General features: G+C 34.0%; 1 protein-coding gene across 3 annotated transcripts; it reads right to left on the bottom strand.

Moving 5' to 3' along the window:
- Positions 1-2,244: 2,244 nt before the first annotated feature.
- LOC107434083 (disease resistance protein RPV1) lies at positions 2,245-8,451 on the bottom strand. 3 transcript variants are annotated; one of them, XM_048462527.2, is made up of 5 exons: positions 7,493-8,450; positions 5,545-6,649; positions 4,860-5,273; positions 3,183-4,751; positions 2,245-3,062 (listed from the first exon to the last, which is right to left on the bottom strand). In XM_048462527.2, exons 1-5 carry the CDS (start codon positions 8,023-8,025, stop codon positions 2,364-2,366), a joined length of 4,320 nt encoding a protein of 1,439 aa, XP_048318484.2. In that variant the 5' UTR covers positions 8,026-8,450; the 3' UTR covers positions 2,245-2,363. The 3 variants fall into 3 exon arrangements, with proteins under 3 accessions (XP_048318484.2, XP_048318483.2, XP_048318482.2); XM_048462526.2 differs by having other exon boundaries at positions 3,159-4,751; positions 7,493-8,446; XM_048462525.2 differs by having other exon boundaries at positions 2,245-4,751; positions 7,493-8,451.
- Between the last annotated feature and the right edge of the window lie 12,918 nt (positions 8,452-21,369).

Genomic DNA, 21,369 nt, shown 5'->3' with positions numbered 1-21,369 from the left:
TTTTGGAAATTCTATATCATGTATGTAGTCCAACATCTCTTCTTCAACTGTAGATTTAAGGGCAAACATTGCCTTATCAGCTTTAATATTCCACTTCTTCAAGGCTTCAGCATCTTGCTATTGCTCGACTTCACTGTCAACTATGATCTCCCAGAGATCTTGACCCTTAAAATATAATTTCATGCACGTTGTCCACGTGCCATAATTCTTACTGTTGAGCTTCTTAATACCTCCACTAACTTGAAGGTCTCCCATTGTGGTTGTCAAAAAATTCCCACAGCACTACGCAAACTTAATATTTGACTACGTGACCATGAACAAGAGCTCCCACAAAGTCGAACTTGGACTGCCTTGCTTTGATACCAAAAATGTTGGAGACAGAAGACTAAAGAAAAAGCCAAAAATTAATTTTTATTAATTAATAGGAAATTAGTATACTCTTATACGTATAAAGAGAATAACTTACACTAACACGCTGTCTTGACTTTTTAATAACCGACACTAGGACACTACACAAACCACTTTTTACCCTTCTCACTTAATAAAAGACACACTTTAAGACATACACTCACATAATCACCCACTCTTCTTCTTTTTTTTTTTTTCCTTTTTTTTTATTGTTATTTGACATGACACAGAAAAGACCCATCCTTTCACCTATTTATACAAGTTAACGTCGGTGGCTTGCATCCTTCTGGACTTGATATATTAATTTTTTAATTATAAATTTTTTTTCCTTTTCATAAATTCCTAGACATAGCTGCTTAACTCCACTTTTAAGAAACGTTAAGATAACTGTAGATTCTTCTAGAGAGTCGGCATTGGTATTTGTCATTTGGTCTTTGGGATGTCAGCGCAATGGGCTTCACTTGTGTTGTGGTAAATGTCAACCTGCGTCTTCTTTTGATGTGTAATTCAATTACAAGATGGCATTACATTAGTGTTGGAGGAAGCATTTTAGCATGGTTTTGTCTCATTTTCATATATTCTGGTATTATGACTACGTATGACCGAGAGGTGCTTTCTCTTCCCCTTCATAGGGAAAAGTTTTTTTCGGTTTGTTTCCCAAATTATTTTAATTACTGACTCATTATTTATGGAATCTGCAGGAGAATGTCTACTTTGTCATATATGTGTTGATGAGTACATTCTACTTCTATGTAACAATTATTCTTGTTCCTGTTTTTGCACTTTTGTGTGACTTCATTTACCAGGGGTAAGAAATGTGACTTTGTTACCATATGGTTTATATACAGCATTTTTGGTCTGGTAAGAGTGGAATAATTGGTCCACCTTTTTCAACTGTCTAATAATGGTACCGTTGTCTTGGTTGTTTAGATGGAAATTTGATTATTTATGCGATCATTTTTAACTTTCTCGCGTGGATATAGGGTCCAAAGGCGGTTGTTCCCCCACGATTATCAGATTGTTCAGGAAATCCATAGGCATGAGCCTGAAGGTAGAACCAGGACAGAGCTGTTGGAGATTGGAAATGAGCTCACACCACATGAGGCAAGGAGCTATGCCATAGCTCAACTGCCACGAGAATTATCAAAGTACACGGGCTTTGCATTCTATACCTGGCTATGAGTCATTTTTCGCTTCTCGGCTAGGTGTATATGCCCCTCAGAAAGTATGGGATGTTGCTCGGAGAGCCAGCATGAAGTCAAGACCAAAGATAGGACAAAAGAAATAAATTGAAACAGAGATTCTTGTATAAAGTTCTCATTTTGACATTTAGCTGTAGAAATATTTGTAAATTAGCTGTGCCATATCTTAGATTTTTTGTTTCCTTTATGTATTTTTCTCAATTTTGTTATACCTCCAAAATCCAATTTCTTTTACTCTTTTGTTGGTTAATTTCTTTTTTCTGTTTTTGTTTTAAATCTCGAGGAAACACTCTTTTTAGGAGTATTTGTTGTCTCACCTATGTACATCTACATGATCTATAGACGAAATCAGAATTTTTTGCTGGTGCAAGTGCGAGTTGGCCTAATTTCCTACCTGAAGTAATGCCTTAATTTCTTGGTTATCATTGGATTCTATTGTAAAACTAAATAAGTTATTCTATCGAGAGATGTGATCTGTGTCGTGTAAACATTTTGTGTTTCTGGGTGTTCTCTGGCTGAGCAAATATCTTTGGTTTTTTGGGGCTTGTCTCAATGAATGTTTCATATTTTCTAGCAAAAAGTACCACCAGGAGTACCTCTTGTGTGAGGTTTTCATGGAATGCACCAGTCAGACTTTTCTTATGTGTGAGGTTTTATTTTACATTCACCAATAAATAGAATAAAGATCAATCTTGAGGAATATATTTACACATTTGCTAAACAGAAAACATATGTGACCGAGAGTTTGTATAACTAATGAGTGTATGGTGATGAAGTTGATAAGTAAAACCAAGCGAACAAAATAAATATAAATGGAAGAACATTGAAAACAGAGACAAAATATCCTCTGCCTGCTGAGGAGGTTCTTTGTTCTGTTCTCTCAATCTCTTGGACTTCACTCTCAATTTTACTACTGGATTCAGAAGCAGGTTCATCTTCTTTTAAATTCTTGAAAAAATTTGCCAGTTTTTCTGAAATAGATTGCTGGTTTTCTTTTAATAATTCTTCATCTCCCTCATAATCATCGTCACCTTCATAAACCAAATGAATCCCATATCTTTTCAGCTCAATTCCCTTCATAATCGGTGGATTTTTCCTTGTTACCCGTATGTGATAGCCATCTTTCAAAAAGGAAATCAAGGGATCATTAACAACAGAATACCGACACAAGTGTAGTTGATCTTCATCACTACTTGGTATCCCTTTCAATTCCAACGTTCTAGTGAATATGGGATAATCCAGTTTGAGGATCTCTATTTGAATATCAACTACTGCAGGAAGATGATCTCTGAAGTCATCTGGTACTTGATGGTTGAGAGAGATGACTACACCTATAATCACTCCTTTGACAGCACGGTTTCTGCGTTCTGAGAATCTAATCACATCTTGTGATAACCAATCCGGAATCCTGCTCCCAGGCATACTCAAATTGCGTAGTTTCCTCATTGAGCTCTGCAACGAAATGTTTAAACAAGACTTAAAATATTTCTTCATTTTTATAATAGATGAAATTTTGAAGAGAGAGAGAGAGAAAGAGACAGAGAGAACATTAGCAAGCCTTTTCCTAATTACCAAATAGCAAGAACTGCAACAACTCATGTATAACTCTCTCAAGGAGTTCAAGCATTCAAGGCCTGGAATATCCTTAACTTTCTCACAATTGGTAACATTCAGTTCCTCCAAGCTCTCCAAGTTCGAAAGGTCTGAGATATACTCTAATGAACTACAGTTTGCAACATCCACCTTTAGCAAACTTGAGGGAAGTGGAGGGAGGCATTTGAGCTCTTTGCAATGAGGCAAAAGAAGCATCTTGAGAATGGACAGCCCTCTCAGGCTAGAGGGAAGGCTGCAAAAATTATTGCGGTCAAGTTTCAAAATCTCTAGTGATGACAACTTCTCAAAATCATCGGGGATTTTACCACATATTTTCCAACCTCGAGCATCAAATTCTTCTAGCAAAGACAGGTTTGAGAAAGAGTTTGGGAGCATAACTTTCCCTTGTGAACTACCAATTGGTTCCTCTGTACCCTCGCTATTACTAGGATGCTTCTTTGCCATACGTAATGTCATTAAGCTTGAAAGCATTCCAAAGCTTTCAGGTAATTCTGTCACCCCGGTATTATCCATCAAGAGGCGGTGCAAGGACTTTAATTTTCCTATTGAACCCGGAAGCTTATGGAGCTTTTTACAATTGGTCAGTTTTAGCATTACAAGGTTTTCTAACATCCCAATCGATTCAGGCAACTCAGTAATCTGTGCTTCAAATAAGACTAAAGTAGTTAGCCTCGATAGACTTCCAATCGATTCTGGTAATAATCTGAGACATCTACATTTCATCATCTCAAGTTTCTCAAGTAGTTTCAACTCTCCAATCTGATCAGGCAGAGTTTTAATTGATGTCTCAACCATCTCAAGCACAACAATGGAATCTAATCTTCCAATCTCATCAGGCAATTTGGTTAAAGCTTGTCCCTTTCCTACTGATAAGTTCTTCAAATTTGGTAACGAACCAACACAAGGTATTTCTTTAATTGGACTGGCCAAAATAAACAACTCCGTTAACGACTTGAGATTTCCAATGGAATCAGGAAGTACAGTCAATGATGAACACCACATCACGCTAAGTTTCTCAAGGCTTGCCAGCGATCCAATTGAATTCGGCAATTCTTCTAACCCGGTGCTATTAAGGGAGAGTTCTTTCAGAGAATGTAGCTTTCCTATGCTCTGGGGTAGTCTTTTCAAAAGTCTGCAACGATTTAAGTCAAGTGTTTCGAGCTTCGTAAGGCGGAAAATGGATTCAGGAAGGTTTTCTATTGCAGTTTCATCAACCAGAAGCTCCTTCAAACATTGCAGGCTGTCTATGTTTTCTGGCAGTTCTTTCAATTTTGAACAGCCAGAGAGGATAAGGTTCTCAATTCGTTTTAGGCCAGAGACATCAGTAGGGAGTTTAACAAGATTTGAACAGCCTCTCAAATTCAAGTGAAGCAATGTATTCAGATTCCCTAAAGATTCATGGACCTTAACCAATCCTTTGCAATTTTCAAGAATAAGCTTCTCCAAGGTTCTATTCCCAGATAAATTAGGAATAGCTGCTAGATTTGTGCATTCGCTAAGATTCAATACCTTCAACTTACCACCCACCTGAAGAAAAATAAAAGACATTTTCCTATTAGTGTATCAAGTTCTTGCTCTCATACTTACAGTAGTAATACAATGGCAAGAATAATGAGATAGGTGAGTGAAAAATACCTTGCTACCATGCCAATCCCAAATTCTTTCTATTTTGCTGTCTGAAAGATCAAGGACAGCAAGTCCCTGAGGACAAAAATTAGAAGGAAGATATCTCAAAGGACACCCTTTCCACTGCAGCCACTTCAATTCATCAGGTAGATTTTTCAGCTTCCCTTCAATGTTGACATAATCTATTTGAAGCATTCTGAGGTGGAGCATTGTTCCAAGTGGTTTAGAGCTAATTGATACCTCTCTCTTTTTCTTTTCTTGTTCTTGCTTGTATTCTTTGTAACTTTCCCTTAAATAGGTAATGGTAGAAGTGAAATTGGGGGTTCTTAAGAGGTTTTGCCAAGATAGTCTGGCACCACTAGGATCCTTCACCATGTGTTTTCGTTTGATGTCTAGGACAATCCCTTGTATATATTTGCCACGCTGTTTCAAACAATGGAACATAAATTAGAAGCTGAAGTGAATCCAAGAAAAAGTGAAACAGTTAACAGACACTCAGCAAACTCGAGTTTTAGCAGAGTTCCTTAGGAAAAGAATATCACAGTTCAGTCACACAAGAGAATGAGTTTGTCCTAGATTGGACCAAGGAATTTTTCACTTGAGCTGTACCATGAAGGACATACAAAAAAGTGTGCATATATATAAATGTGTGTTTGTGTGTGTGTGTATGTGTGTGCAATGCTATTAAATGTACCTTGTCATCCTGGAAGACAGTCAGAATTTCATCACGATCCCACAGTCTACTACGCATGCAAGGATCAAGAAAATTTTCTTGTCTGACGATCTGTCGTCCCATGTCTCTAATTTGATCGTGCATGCACAAAATGTTATCTTCATTAATCTTAATGAGTAACTTTGCTGTGAAGTTCATGATTGCTATCTCGGCCTCATAACCACATCCTTTCAAAATGTCGATTACATATTCTCTCTTCATTTCCATACGAACAAATAGGCATGCAATGTCCAGAAATATACACTTGTCTTCCTCATCTAACCCATCATAACTTATCTTTAGAACATCCTGAAGGTTATGTGGACGAATCTTCTTCAGTTTGTTGAGAGCATCCTCCCATTCCTCTATTCTTCTCTTATCAAATAGGAAAGAACCAAAGACTTCCACAGCCAATGGTAATGATCCTGTGAGAGACACAATTTGCTTAGACATATCAGAAAATTCATCTATTGGCTTCTCTCTTCTCATTGCATGGTAACTAAATAGTTGTAGAGCCTCAGATTCATTCAACTCTGTGACTTCATACCATTCAGTAGCAAGATTATCAGGAAACACCTCTCTATCTCTTGTGGTGATAATAATTCGACTTCCTTCAAAAAACCATTGTCTTTTCCCAATCAGAGCATTTACTTGGCTTACATTATCAAGATCATCTAAAACAAGAAGAAGTCGCTTGTTATTTAATCCGACTTTGATTGCAGTAATACCAGAATTGACCTCACTTACAGGAGCCATATCAGGGGAAAGACAATTAATAAGCTCATTTTGAAGAGACATAATACCATCTCCCTTCGTTGATTTTTCTCTAACACTTGATATGAAACTGTGGAACTCAAAGTGACCTACAAGTTTATTAAAGAGAGCCTTTGCAAGGGTTGTCTTGCCAACCCCACCTATACCAAACAATCCCAGAACTCGAATGCCATTTGATTTAACATCTAACAATTTCATGCACTTCTCAACACGGGAATCAAGTCCAACAGCGTAAGCAGCCACACCCATTGGGGTATTGCTTATTTCCTTCAAGACCCTTTTGACTAAGGATTGAATCTTTTCTGTTTCCTCACTGTCAACAAACATGATTACCAGTTCATTAGGTCTCAGAGATATGATATTGTGACTTCAATAATCAGATAACATACACAGAACTTTGAACTGTTTCCCGTAAATCCTACTTTTATAGTTCTTAGCTAATATTCTTTTCACTTGTACTTGTTAAGATGAACAGATATGAATCGCACGCATGTACATGACAAAAAAATTTTAATCATGTCTCTACAAACAAATAATTGATACTATTGGAAAGCATATTTACGTTTATCTAAAAAAAAAAGCTTGAATAATGGGTTTAAAGATGCCAATGTCCCCCCCAAAAAAAAAAAAAAAGAACGTTGGATGGAGAGGGACAAAGAGACTTGTTTGCAAACAATAAACTAGTAACCCTATGGAGCAATCTTCTATGTAAAGTAAAATAAAAAAATAATATGACAACGGTAGTGATCAGAAGTTGCATATATGGATTTGGAACCTTAAAACTGATATTTTATATGTCATGCAAAATCTCCCAAATTTGTTTTGTTCAGCAGGGATATTAAACAAATCAAATAGTAGTTTTCAAGTAGGCATATAACACTCCTCAAGAAGTCATATCTTCCCAATCATATATATTATATTATTCAATAGCTACAACCAACAAATTAAGATACTCTAAAAAAGACCCAAAATCAGCAGATCATACTGTCAACTTTAAAAATGTATTTTACAAACATAAAAGACAAATTTGATACCAGTTCAATCATTTATTTTTGTGGGTCTTGGCTTAAGTAGTTAGTTTCTCTATATAACTAATTCCGAATCTCAGTTTCATCGTCATGAAGAAGAACAACCAGAGCTAGAAAGAGAGCTGTACCTGCTCCTGAAAACCCACAAATCGAAACCAGAAATGCCACCAATTTTCGCCATGGCATTCCTCCACCTCAAAACCCTGTCGTTTCCGAACCTTTCTTCATGAACTCTGAAATGCTTTTCGTAAGGTCCTCTCTGCCGCCGAACATCAGAGGGACTGACTCCGTAGAAAACCGGAAGGATCAGTCTCCGGCACTCGCAAATCTTAGCCAGCTCCTCCAGACACCAGTGAGAGTCGGCGTATCTGGGCGAGAAAACGACGATCGAAGCGGCCGAGTCATCGATGGCTTCAAGTAGACTCGGAGCGATTTCGTCTCCGCGATTCAAGCCGTCGTCGTCTAAGAAGACTCGGACGCCATACTTCAGAAGAGACTGGTAGATGTTTGTGGTGATCTTGTGGCGGGTGTCTTCGCCTCTGAAGCTCAAAAACACATCCCAACGAAGCCTGAAAGCACCCCCTTGAGTTGCAGAAGAAGAAGAAGAAGAAGAAGAAGAAGAAGAAGAAGAAGAAGAAACGGAGTCGTTGTGGGTTGCCATTTTTCGTTTGTTTGCAGAAAACGCCAGCGGTAATGGTTGTTGTTTATATGCACGGTGGCTTTGCCGTGTATTTTTGTAGTGATCAAACGCCGTACAGTTTTTTCAGGTGAAGAAAAGTCAGATTCTCCATGAAAGAATGCGTGTACAAAGAAACAAAGTAAATACCATCCTGATTTATGCGTGAGTGAAACTGTAGTTTGATAATGTATATATATTAATATTTTCTCGTAATTTTTCTGGGTTTATATTTTCTTCTTGTACTGCTATACTAGTAAATCAAAACATTTTGCTTTTTCCCCCAAAAAAAAATAATAATAATAATAAAAACGTTTCTCATTACAACAGCTACAGCAGTACCATATTCATATTCAAAACATTTCTTTTTAAGCTGCCCAAAAAACAAAAAAAAAAAAATCTTGTTTTTATCATTTTCTTTTATTTATTTTTTATTTTTTATTATTTTTTTCTGAGAACAAACTCTCTCCATATGTAAACTCTCTTTGTGACGGTGATAGCACTCCAAATTTCATACAAGAAGAAAAAGAAAAAAGTGATAGCACCTTCTAGACTAAAGCTATATCTTAACTTCTCCTTTTCTTCCTTTGGAAACTAACCTCTTCGGTGGACTTTACACTAACACGGTGTGAAATGATGGTTTGACACATGCCCCGGCCATCTTTGATGCCAAAAAAAACAAACTAATAATAATAATAAAAAAATAATAAATTATTATTAAAATAATAAAAAAAACCTCTTACAACCTACTTTAAAATCATCCTTCCATTCGAGAAAAACGTTGGTATGGTGGGCCTACACAAAGCTCACTCACATTCATTTATGGGACCCATCATGTGGCCCCATCTGCATGTAAGTGGGACGTTTTATACACAAGTAATTAAAGTTTTTTGGGCCCCATCCGCCCCAAAATTTTCACTTTTAACAGTTTAGTAATTTTCTTTTTTCGTATTTACTCTTTTATCCATCAACTTCCATTAATCTACCCTCCTCTTTTGTCTCTTTTTTCCTCCCTCAAAGTTCCACGTGGATCTTTTTAATTTTCCTTCTTTTATATGTAATCAATATTTTTAATACGCTTAACTATTTTAATAGCATAATAGATAATTAATATTTTTACCAGTTAATTATTCTGTGAATAGAAATTTTGATCCCTAATAAATTGGTGATTAAAAAATTTGGTATATAATAAAGATACCATAATAGGTGTAGAAGATCTATTGATAAGTCAAATTAAAATACTCATTCACTAATAGTATTTTAGGTGTTCAAAAGAATAAAGAGAATTCAATCTCACAAATAATTTTCTGTGTAAAATTCAAGCTTGATTTCTCATTGAAAATAAGCTTTTAAATAAACTTTGAATGAACAAAATAAAACCCTAAAAGGATTAGGAAATTTCAGCCAATATAGAATCCAATTAGGAAATTGTCTAATTTCACATCATTTTCTAATCTAATTTGGATTAATTAATTTCTTTATTTTGAATTGAAAATTAATTAATTTCCAATGAAAATAATAAAATAATAACTTTTCTAAACTTATTTGTCCAGCAAATAAATAAATAAAAACCAAAAGTAAATGTAATTTCTTAAAATAAAAAGTAGAAATCAAATTAGGAAACTAGAATAGTAGTTTTTTGACTAAGTTGACTTTGACAAATCTTTGACAAATTTAAGCTCCAAATCAGCTTCTATATGCTTTGTAGGATGCCAAATAAAATTATTATGGAGTCCCACACGTTGCCCTTGTTTGGAGGAAAGAGAAACAGCCAACTCAACAAAATACAGTAAAGCCAGCAAATAATACAACAAAACCCGGCCATTCTCTCTCTCATGCGCACACCTTTTAAATGACCAGCAAAGCTTTGGTCTTGACCAGCTCCCATGACTTCTTAGTGATATTAAGTGAATTCAAGAAGATTTGAACCCATTTCCCACTGTCTGGAATTCATAAATGCACCAAAACCACTATCCGGGTCCGTATCGGCTTTCATCAATTGTATGCTCAAAACAGGCCTTGTATCTTTGGGTATGAACAAGCCCTTTTGAGAATGAATTATCCCCTGGATAAAGGCAGCAAGTTTGTCCTTAAACTTCTTAGCTTGATCCCTAGGCCCAATCTTCATCTGTATCGGGTTGGCACCTCTGCGGGTTGTCAGTTGTGCGTGCTCGAGTGGATTCGCATCACTTAGGTACTAACAAAATAGGAACAGCACATGAACTCATACTTTTCCTAATGTATCCTTTGTCTAACAACTCACTTACCTTCCTTTGTAGCTCATTTGTCTCATTGGGATTACTCTTATATGCAGGCCTATTAGGAATTGCAGCTCCTGGCGCAAAATGTAACACCCCGTCCTGAAGTACATCGAAAATTTCTCAAATTTGACCAAGGTTGACCGGGTTTGACCGTCGTTGACCGAGAAAAGGTTAAATGTTGACTTTTGTTCATGATGGAATTTCACATTGACTGAGGTACCGTTAAAAAGTACACATTGTCACGAATTTATAGACTAGTAGTACGTCGAAAACGGAGCTACGGTTTGAAAGTTATGAGCAAAACAAGTTAAGGTCAAAACTGTCCAAGGGGTACCGGAGTTGTCTTTTTTTTCATGTAAAGTTGAGTTTTGACTCATGCATGGTTGTGAAGTACTCATCGATACGAGTTCATAGACTAGTGGTACGTCCAATTTGGACATATGGTTTGAAAGTTATGGACCTGTAGAATTTTTCAAATACAGTATTATTTTAATATTATTTTTAAATATGTGAACAGTATGCCATGTGTGACTTAATAAAGGATGCCATGTGTCACAATGGTGAGATGCCACATGTCAACCATGATTAAATACCATAATATTTTATTATTCTTCTACACAATAATATTATTTTAATATTATTTAATTTTTTTTATTTTCTTTTCCTTTCTTTTTCTTTTCTTTTTTTTTCTTTTTTTCCTTCCCTCACGTGGGACAAACACCCACCCCTCCCCCCCCCCCCCCCCCCCGAACCTTTCTTCTTCTTCCTTCTTCTTCTTTCTTTTCCTTTCCTTTTTCCTTCTCTCGGGTCCTTGTCGTTTCTCAAATTCCGGCCACCAGACGGCCACACGCGCAGGCCAAGGAAGGAGCGCATTCCCCGGCGATGCCACCCTCCAAATTTCCCGGCCAAACGCCGCTGGACGCGCCCAGATTGGGCTGGTGAAGTCGGCGGCAGTGGGTTTGAGTTTTCCGACAATTCTCGCCGTTTTCGGCTAACCCAGTCTGATCTTCCACCCTTTTTCCCCTATTTTGAGTCCTCTGAGTTCAAATATGGTCTCCAATTGTTTAAATTCAAAGTGGTTCACGAGTTATGAGGAGGTGAAGTTCGGCCGGTACTTCCCGGGCAAATTCCGATCGCCACCGGCGGAATTGGAGTCAATGAAGGCCGGTAATGCGATCCTTGTTCCATAAGCTTCGATTCAGTATATTACTCGCAAATTTTGGTTAACGGTTGTGTTAAACCCCCCGGGTACCGGATATTATTTACCCGAATAAAATATTAATTTATTTGAGTTCTGCAATATTGTTGTTCTAGGAGCACGTGTGCGTCGTGAAATTTATCCCATGGAGGATCTTGGGTTAATTGCGTGCTAAAGGTGAGTGACCCACCTTCAAAATTATTTTCGGGTGTTAAATTATATTTATTTTGTGATAATTAAATGTTTGGATTTAATATTTATGCGTTAAATATTTAGCAAAATTATATTTGAAATTTTGATAGCACAATTTGAATAAATTGAAATGTATATGTGCATTAAATCAGATTCTGATTTTGATAAATTATGGAAATTCATTTTATGAAAATTTGATATTTAAAGAAATTATGATTTTTAACATTATTGATTTATTGTTGAAATTATTATGAGTTTATTTCAAGCAATAAAAATGCATTTATATGGATTTATGAATTTTGAAAATTTTATGGGATTTTAATTAAATTATGCCTATATTGAATTTTAAGGATTTAAGGATATTATTTTAAAAATTATGCTTATGCATTTGATCATTGTGGATTGGAAAATTGATGCATTTGAAAGTTGATGGGTTTGAAATTGATGGAAATAGTGCGATGGATTATGACGATGATTTAAAAGAGAATGTGGAAAAATTACGGATTTAATTGGATGGAATAAACCCGATAATATTTATGAGATTTTGAGATTTGAAAATAAATATATTGGTTTTATGATTTTTAGATGCACCATACACGTACTGGTGTTCTTTATATATGGATATGATTAGCGCGTAGGTGGATGTGATGAGTGCGCAGGTAGGTGTGAGTAGTGTACAGGTGATTATGGGGTTATCCTGTGGTTGCCATCGGATGAGGGTAGGCCGCCCTTCCATGGCCGGGACGCCTGTTAACAGCGGCGCGGTGGGACGCCACACTACCGTATGCCGGTTTCTCTCTTTAACTTCCTGTCTGGCGGTACCTTGGGACGCTGGGTACCGTTGGCACCACTGGTATATAGTGGGTGCATCAAATGGTTTTCAGAACATGGATTTCAAAATAAATATTTTGAAATTGTATTTAAATTAAGAATATATTTAATGTTGTTTTTTTTATTAATTATTTCAAATGGAGGTTTTAATTTGATTTAATTCTTTCTTTGCTTAATTATTCAATAAATTAATTTATTTTAATTATTTAATTATTTCATAAATTGTTTTAATGTGAGTTTTATTAATATTTTGGTATTAATTGTTATGACATGCATTAATTATTTAATAATTGTTATAAGTTATTTTATTTCAATTTATTTCATTATAAATTTGGATTATTTAAATTTTTATTAAATTAATTATTCCTTGATTTTTGGGGCATAAAATATTGGGTTTTGCGAAAATGTTTTCAAAGGGGAACTTTTCCAACAGAATGAATAGTGAGGGTTTTGAGAGAAAATATTATTTCCAATTAATTATTAATTATTTATTTATTCATTCTTAGTTAATCAAGTGTACTATAATTATTATTACTATTATAATCGTATCTTAGATTGGGTTACTTATTGAGATGATTAGCATCTCATATTTTTATATTCCGTTCCCTTAGGTCCAGGTTAGTCGACGTTAATTGTCCGGGGGCGAACTCGACGTCTCAGTTCATTGTCGAAAGTCCAAGAAGCATTTATTCCCTTTTTCCTCTCCATCTTGTATTGCTTCTGTATCTGACATTGTATTAATTCCATATTTATTTGAATAATGCTCTATATACTGTATTGGACACATTTTATTAAATACTGCATTAATTTCCTATTATTATTTTGGAGTGCTGTAAATTTGTGGAATTAAATTGTAGTAATGTGGGAGGAATAAGGGGACGTATATAGAAGTGTATTTTCAGTGCAAGAAATTTGTGGTAAGTCCAACCCTTAGGGGAGGTTCTGCCGAATTTTCCATTGGAAAGTCCGGTAGGGTTTTCCTGGGATCAGGGCTTGTCTAGGGTTCCGGTGAGGAATTTTAGACGGGTCCTGACACAAAATCAATTTAATGTTCAATCCCTCGGATAGGTGGTAAACCATTAGAAATTTTCTCCAGAAAGACATCATCAAATTCTTGCAAAAAAGAGAAAAAATAGAACTTGGCAATTCAAGTTCTTCGAGATTAGCTTGATCATTTAAATATACATTTTTATAAATCATGATCAGCAGTGGTTTCTTATTCAAAATTGTTTTATTAACATCTCCAAAACTAAATAGAAATTTTTATTTTTCTTTCCCATTCATGGGTTCACTATCACTCTCGGGTTTCTCACTCATTCTCTAGGGTTTTGTCCTCTCTTTCTCTTTCTCGGCCTTCTCTCCTTCTTTACCCTTAATCTTTAGTTTAGGACACTTACCTGGTTGGTCTTGTTTAGCTTTGCCTCTTTGGATTGATATTGTTGTCGTGGGTGCCACACTAATTCTTTTCTTGAGCTTTTCAGCCTCCTTTCTTTGTTACATTTGAAGTTGATCTCTAAATGCTTTCTTTGGAGTTAATGGCTCCAGCTTAACCTTTTGCCATTTAAATTTAAATACAATGGAATTCTCTCTCCCATAATATATGGCATCCTTATCAAATTGTCATGGCCTACCTAATAAAATATAACCGGCATGCATAGGCGCAACATCGCACAAAACAACATCTACATATTTATCAATGCTGAATTTTACTTTGACTTATTTTTTTACTTTCATTTCACCACTATCATTAAGCCATTGTAATCTATATGGTTCGGGATGTTTAATTGTTGCTAAGCCTAATTTTTCCACCATAATATTACTAATTACATTTGCACAACTTCCACTATCAATTATCATACTACAAACCTTACCTTGGATTTTACAACGGAGGTGGAAGATGTTCTCTGTTTGTATTTGATCCTCATATTTGTACACGGTTATGACTCTCCTAGACACCAAGCTTAATTTGGCATTTGAAGCATTTAAGGTCTCGGCTTCCTCTTCAATTCCTTCCTCTTCTTGCTCGGTTTCACCCTTATTCTCTTCACTTTCGGATTCTAACTCATCATTACCTTTCAACACCATGATTCTCCTACTCAAGCATTGACTAGCGATGCGTCCTCATCCATGGCACTTAAAACACACAATATCATGAGTTCTAGAAGGTCTAAGATTAGATTTACCTTCATTCCTTGGTGCTTGGACAGATTCGGCTTTGGACTCCCTTTTTGGCCGATTGGTGCTTTCCTCACCTAGCTTCAATTTTGGTTTGTTGTTATATGTGGGATTGCTTCTCCAAACACTTTGATTTGACCTCCCACTGCTTGTAACACCTCCAAACTGTGAGCTTGTACCCCTGCTCTTGAATTGATTCTCAAGTTTGATAGCCACATGCAACATCTCTTCCAATTCCACATATTGTTGTAATTCCAAGTGATTAGCTATCTCTTGATTCAATCCACCTAGAAACCGTGCAATGGTTACTTCTTTATCTTCATTTTATACTCAATCTCATCATGAGCATCTCCATGTCCTTGTAATAATCCTCCACGGACCTACTACCTTGTGATAATGATTGGAGTCTTTAATGCAGCAACCTATGGTAATGACTTGGTACAAACCTCTTTCTTATGGCTCCTTTTATTTGTCGCCAAATAGTTATAGGTTCATCTCCAACTCTCCTTCGGGTACTTTACTCATTTGTCCACCATTGGAGTGCATAACGACCAAATTCCAAAGCTGCCAATTTAACTTTCTTCCCCTCTGAATAGTTATGACAATCGAAAATCATCTCCATTCGCTCCTCCCATTCTAAGTGGGCTTCTTGATCACTTTTTCCCATGAAAGGTGGTATGTTGACCTTAATATTTTCAAGATCATCATCTCCATTACTTGCTGGTCTCCCACAGATTGTCCTTCCTTGGAGTACAAAAATATCATCAACCTCCTCTTCAAGGTCATCTCCAAAATTACCTTCCCCGAATTCTTCTCTAGCTCGCCCTCGGCCTCCTCAGCCTCAGCCTCGACCACCATGAGCATCAAACTTTGCATTCGGCCCACCTTGTGATGTTTCTAACCTATCCATCCTTTGATCTATATGGTCAAAATGAGCATTCATCCGCTGTAATTGTTCCGAGACCGCCATCATGTCAATGTGTTCACCTCCATTCCCTGTAGCTCGGGAATCACCTTTGAATCCTACGGATTCCTCTTCATTAATTCTTAATGAACCATCCAATCTTCTCATTCTTAAAACTGCCATGTTAGTAAAAATATTGCAAAATAAAATAAATCCTCACCAAAATTCACTCCCTCACGTGTTTCACTCAAACAAAGTCTCGACACTCGTGTTTGCACACTAGTTTCGGCTTTTTAACCCTCTTTTGAGCTCACACTCTCTTGCCATTTTCCACTCAAAGAATTATGTCAAAGTTCTAATTAAAACACCCATAAAACAGCAATTAGATCACAAGTATATTTTAATTAAACTTATCAACAAAACAGTAGCAAAAAAAAAAGCAATACCGAGTGAATTAAAAAAACTTTGTTCTCGGCTTTTCTATGCAAAACAATGTAAATTAACAAACAAATTTTTGGAATGAAATAAAAGCTGTCCAGAATATGAATAAACCAATAATTCAAGGATTAAATAGAGAAAAGAGATTCAAACAATGAACAAGAATCAATTTGAACAAAATAGAGAATAGTTTTGATTGTTGTTCTTGCAATTTAAGTTTTTGTATCAAATCCTTTAACTAATTTTAATCCAAATAATTTAGCATCCAAAGTTCAAATATCCAATAGCCAAATTGAATTTCTAGCAATTCCAAACATTGCATAAATAAGCAGCAACTCAGCAGCTCCAATAAATTTCAAGCAAACAAATTCAAACTCCAAATTCAACAAAAACCGGATTTCTAATTTTTTTTATTTGGATTTTTTTTTTATATATACTTACGGAATGTAAACTCACTCCAGTAGCAAGAAAACAAACCAAAAATTTCAATTTCAATGCCAAAATTCAATAAACCCAATCCACACTCAAAATAAAAACAAATTGCACAATTTTTGATTTTTATGCAATATGCTTTCAAAACTCTCTCTCTTTTTTTTTTGAATATATGAATGCAACTAATTAAGATTAAAACAACAAAGAAAAATCAACACTAAACCAAATTACCAATAACAATAATGAAAGGCTACAAACAAACTAGGAAGCAAAAATACGGTAAAACAAGGAAAACCTAATTTAGCTAGGAATGAATTTTTTTTTTTTTTTGAATATGCAGAATGTGTATGAGATGGATGCAACCTTAACCTAATTCTAAAATTTCAAATTAACATAGAACAAAATAAAACAAATAAGATAGATCAAATCTGAACAAAATCTTGGCTTTAATACCAAATGATACGAACCTAGGTTGACTTGCACCTAAACCCGTATTATATTAGTCCGGATCTCAATTAAGTTAAAGTTCTTATGGAAAAACCTTAACCCGTAACCAACTTGTGATTAGAAACCTTGGTATAATGAAGATGCCACAATAGGTTATGAATGCCTTATTGATAAGTCAAAACTAAAACACTCACTCTCTAATGGTGTTTTAGGTGTTCAAAGAGAACAAAAAGAATTCTATCTCACAAATAATTTTCTGAATAATATTGAAGGTGCATTCTCATTGAAAAATAGGCCTTTAAATAGGCTTTGAATGAACAAAATAAAACCCTAAAAGGATTAGAAAATTTCGGCCAATATAGAATCAAATTAGGAAATTGCCTAATTTCACACTTTTTCCTAATCTAATTTGTATTAATTAATTCTTTAATTTTAAATTAGGAATTAATTAACTTACAATTAAAATAAATAAATAATAACTTTCCTAAGTTGATTTGTCCAGCAAATAAAAGACTAATTTTCTAAAACAAAAGTCAAACTTAAATTAGAAAACTTGTTGACTAGTTTGACTACTAAGCTAATTTTGACCAATTTCAAGCTTGTAAAGGCTCCAAATAAGATCGAATGTGCTATGTAGGATGCCAAATATGATTATTTATGATTCCCATACGTTTCCCTTGATGGGAACAAAAAGAAAATGCCAAATCAATAAAATACAGTAAAGCTAGCGGCAAATACAACATTTTTGGCCAAAAATCCCTTCCATGCGCAAATGGCCTCCTTTGTTGCTTTTTCTTATTACTTTACTTGATTCCATGACCTCTTAGTGATATCAATTGAGTTTAAGAAGTGTTGAACCCATTCCTTGCAGTCTGGAATCCATAAATGCACTAAAACAACTACCTGGGTGCATATAGGCCTCCACCACTTGGATTCTTAAAATAGGCTTTGAATCTTTGAGTATTGACAAGCCCTTTTGAGAATTGATAACTCCTTGTAAAAAGCCAACTAGGTGGTCCTTAAATCTCTTGGCTTGAGTCCTAATGATTAGTCCGGTCTTCAACTGTATAGGATCTGCATGCCAGCGGATTGTCACTTGAATAGGTACTGGCGAATTCTTATCATTATGGATATATATATATATATATATATATATATATATATATATATATATATACATATATGTATATATGTATATGTGTATATTTAAAAATGTACTCACATAGATTGTAAAAGTTTAAAGAGTCTAACATGTCTATTGTGGAATGTTTCGAGAATATTAAGGTTGGACTATGCCCGAGATATCTAACTCTGCAGTAGAGTAGGGATGGACAAATCTCAATACTGTAAGTGACATATATATATATATATATATATATTTAAGTTCTATTTTTGAGTAATATATATATATATTAGTTATTTATTTATTTATTATTAAATTTGGATTTAAAGGAGTTATTTAACATATTATTATTAATTGAGTATTTTATAAAATTCCAAAAAGGTCTAGTTGCTTATGTTTAATTAAAATAATTTCATTTATTGATTTATTATTTTAATTGCCAATCTACAGTTTTTTGAACTTTAAATTATTGAGTTGGTTGTAGAATTAAAAAGATATTAGTTTATATGATTTCTTTCTAAATGCTTCTGTGCTTTAATTTTGACTATAACCCATGTTTGAATTGTGAAATTGTTTATTATTAATTTTAGTTTTGATAAAACATTCATATTAATAAGACATGTCTATTTGTGTATTCATATATGTGTCTGTGTGCATAATTAAGTAAATATATATGATTTTGTAAGATTATTTGTTTACCTATTTTCATTTATTTATACGTTAATTTATGAGTTGAGAGAATCTATTTCTAATAAAAATTATTATTCTGTTTTAAAAGTAATTCTTCGTTTATGGTTTGTAAATGGAAATGAGAAAAACCAATATTTTTATATCTAAATATATCTATGTATTTATGTGTGTGTATATATATATATATATGTGTGTGTGTGTGTATAATTAAATATATGCGTATGATTTTGGTAATATTATTTATTAATTCATGCATTTATTTATTAACTTAAATGTTGGTTTTTTTAAAGAATTAAGAATTATAAAAGTATTTAATATTAAGACGATTTCGATGTGGTCTATTTTCTTAAAAATATTATATTTGGGTTTTCAAAATTTTTATTATTGGTTATTGAATTTTGGGTAGTACTTCAATAGTAGAGTTAAGTTTGATTTTATAAGATTTGTAAAATTATTTGTTATGTTTAAATATCATAATTTTTCTTATTTTTATTTGTTTATTATTATTATTTATCTGTTTATTCTTCTATTTATGTATTTATTTGTTTGAAACATTTATTTACAGTTTTAAAATGTAGTTATGAGGAGTCTAGGTTTTTCGTAATTGTATGTTTACATGTGACTAGTTGGTCTATAGATGCACTATATAGTATCAGTGTTTTAGACATATATATGATCGATTTTGTATGCAAGTTATATGTAGTCATCTTTTGTGCATTATGGTGAGTGAGAGTAGGTAGGTATTTTGCAGTGATAGTATTAACTACTCTTCTTGTAGTCCAAGGATGACAAGTTATATTTAGTCATCCTATAAGTGGTAAGTTGAGCAAGGGTAAGTAGGTATATTTATAGTAACGGTATTAGCTACCTCCCTTAGTCTTAGGATAGCAAGTTATATAACACTGACACCTTTGGGATGCTAAAGTGGCCGCGTGCATGTTTTCTTCTTCTCTCTCTTCTGTTAAGTGGTTTTTAGGATACCAAGCATCACTTGGCAGCATTGGTATATCATAAGATGCATCAGATATCCTTTCGATGTATATATATATATATATATCATGATATGTAACAGGCATACTACACTATACTAGGGCAACGAGCTGGTTTGGCTCATAAATGACTTAGTATTGTATTTTTGCCACCTATAAGATCAGTAGATTGAATGACCATTATAAGCAACCATCTCTGATAGTATTGGTAGTAGTATATCTATAAATAGTTGATAATATGAGACCATGTATTGATATATTATATGGTATATCGGTGTATTTCCGCTATAAGTGTACGGTTTAAGTAATTTATTTATCATTTTTTTTAATTCTATTTTACCTAATTATGATAATGATTATTATTATTATTGTTAACTGCATGATTGTTATATTTATTTGAATTTACAACTTTATGGATTTGGAAGTATGTGTGTAACATTTTGAAGTAAAGATTCGTACAATATTGGTAACAAAAATCTGTATCAGCCTTCAGACAGGTATATGAGCATTTGGGTAGGTACATGAGCCTTTAAGCAAGTATATGAGCTTTCGAACAAGTGTATAAACCTTTGAGCAGGTCTATAAGCCTTCAGATATGTGTATTAGCCTTCGGATAGGTGTATTAGCCTTTAGACAGATGTATTAGCCTGTGGGCAAGTCACTCAAATCCTTTGATAGATTGTATATATATTCATATTTATGTATATCTATATTAAGAAAATTTGTATTTATGTTGATTTTGAGTAGTAGTGGTGTTATAGGAATTATTGTCAAGATCTTACCCGTTCAATTTAAAGTATTATTTCTATATGTGTATTCTATATTTTAATTAAAGTTATCTTATAATTTATAGTTTATTAGCAATATAAATTTGTATGTGTACATTTCTTACATGTTGAAAAGTAGACTGTATAATTTAGGATTTGGGATTAAAGTTGTCTTTATCTGTTATTATTAGTATTATTATTTATTAGTATTATTATTATCTATTTATTTATATTTATGTTTTGGTATATTCATGAAGTGCTGTAAAATTGTGAATTTGTAGTAAACGTGAGGTGTGGGCAGCCATAAATATATAGAAGTACGTATTTCTTATGCTGAATAAAAACTAGAGGATGGTCGGAGCTATCTTAGGGTTTAGGCAAGAAACTCTTGGAGGGATCCCAATACATCAAAAAATATTTACGATTTATTATTTATTATTTATGTTTATATTCCTATGCAGTTATTGAAATCTTGCAAATTTGTGGAAACTTGTTGTAAAGGGGGAGGGATAAAGAGGATGTATATTTTTGCAGTGAGTTTTTATGTAGAAAACATTTGGGAAAGTCAATTTTACAGGGGAGATAATGCCGAATGTAGAAGTTTCGATTGGATTTTTCCTAGTTAGGTTTATCCTAGGGTTCTGATAGGTAACTTTGAAAAGGTCTTGACAACTGATGGTTACTAATTAATGATATATTTTATTAAAATTTTTCAATTTAAAAAAAAAGATTTTTAAAGGAAAATTTGACTTTTACAGAAAATATAAAACGTCGAATAGAGCATTTAAAAGTAGATATTTATCTTGAAAATTTTTAAGCCACATCAGCTTGACATTCACTCTAAACATTGTCATTTGATGGCAATTTTCTTCAAATACTATT

The sequence above is a fragment of the Ziziphus jujuba genome, chromosome 12 (genome assembly GCF_031755915.1).
Source record: "Ziziphus jujuba cultivar Dongzao chromosome 12, ASM3175591v1".
NCBI lineage: Eukaryota > Viridiplantae > Streptophyta > Magnoliopsida > Rosales > Rhamnaceae > Ziziphus > Ziziphus jujuba.
This window is presented reverse-complemented; position numbering and strand designations above follow the sequence as displayed.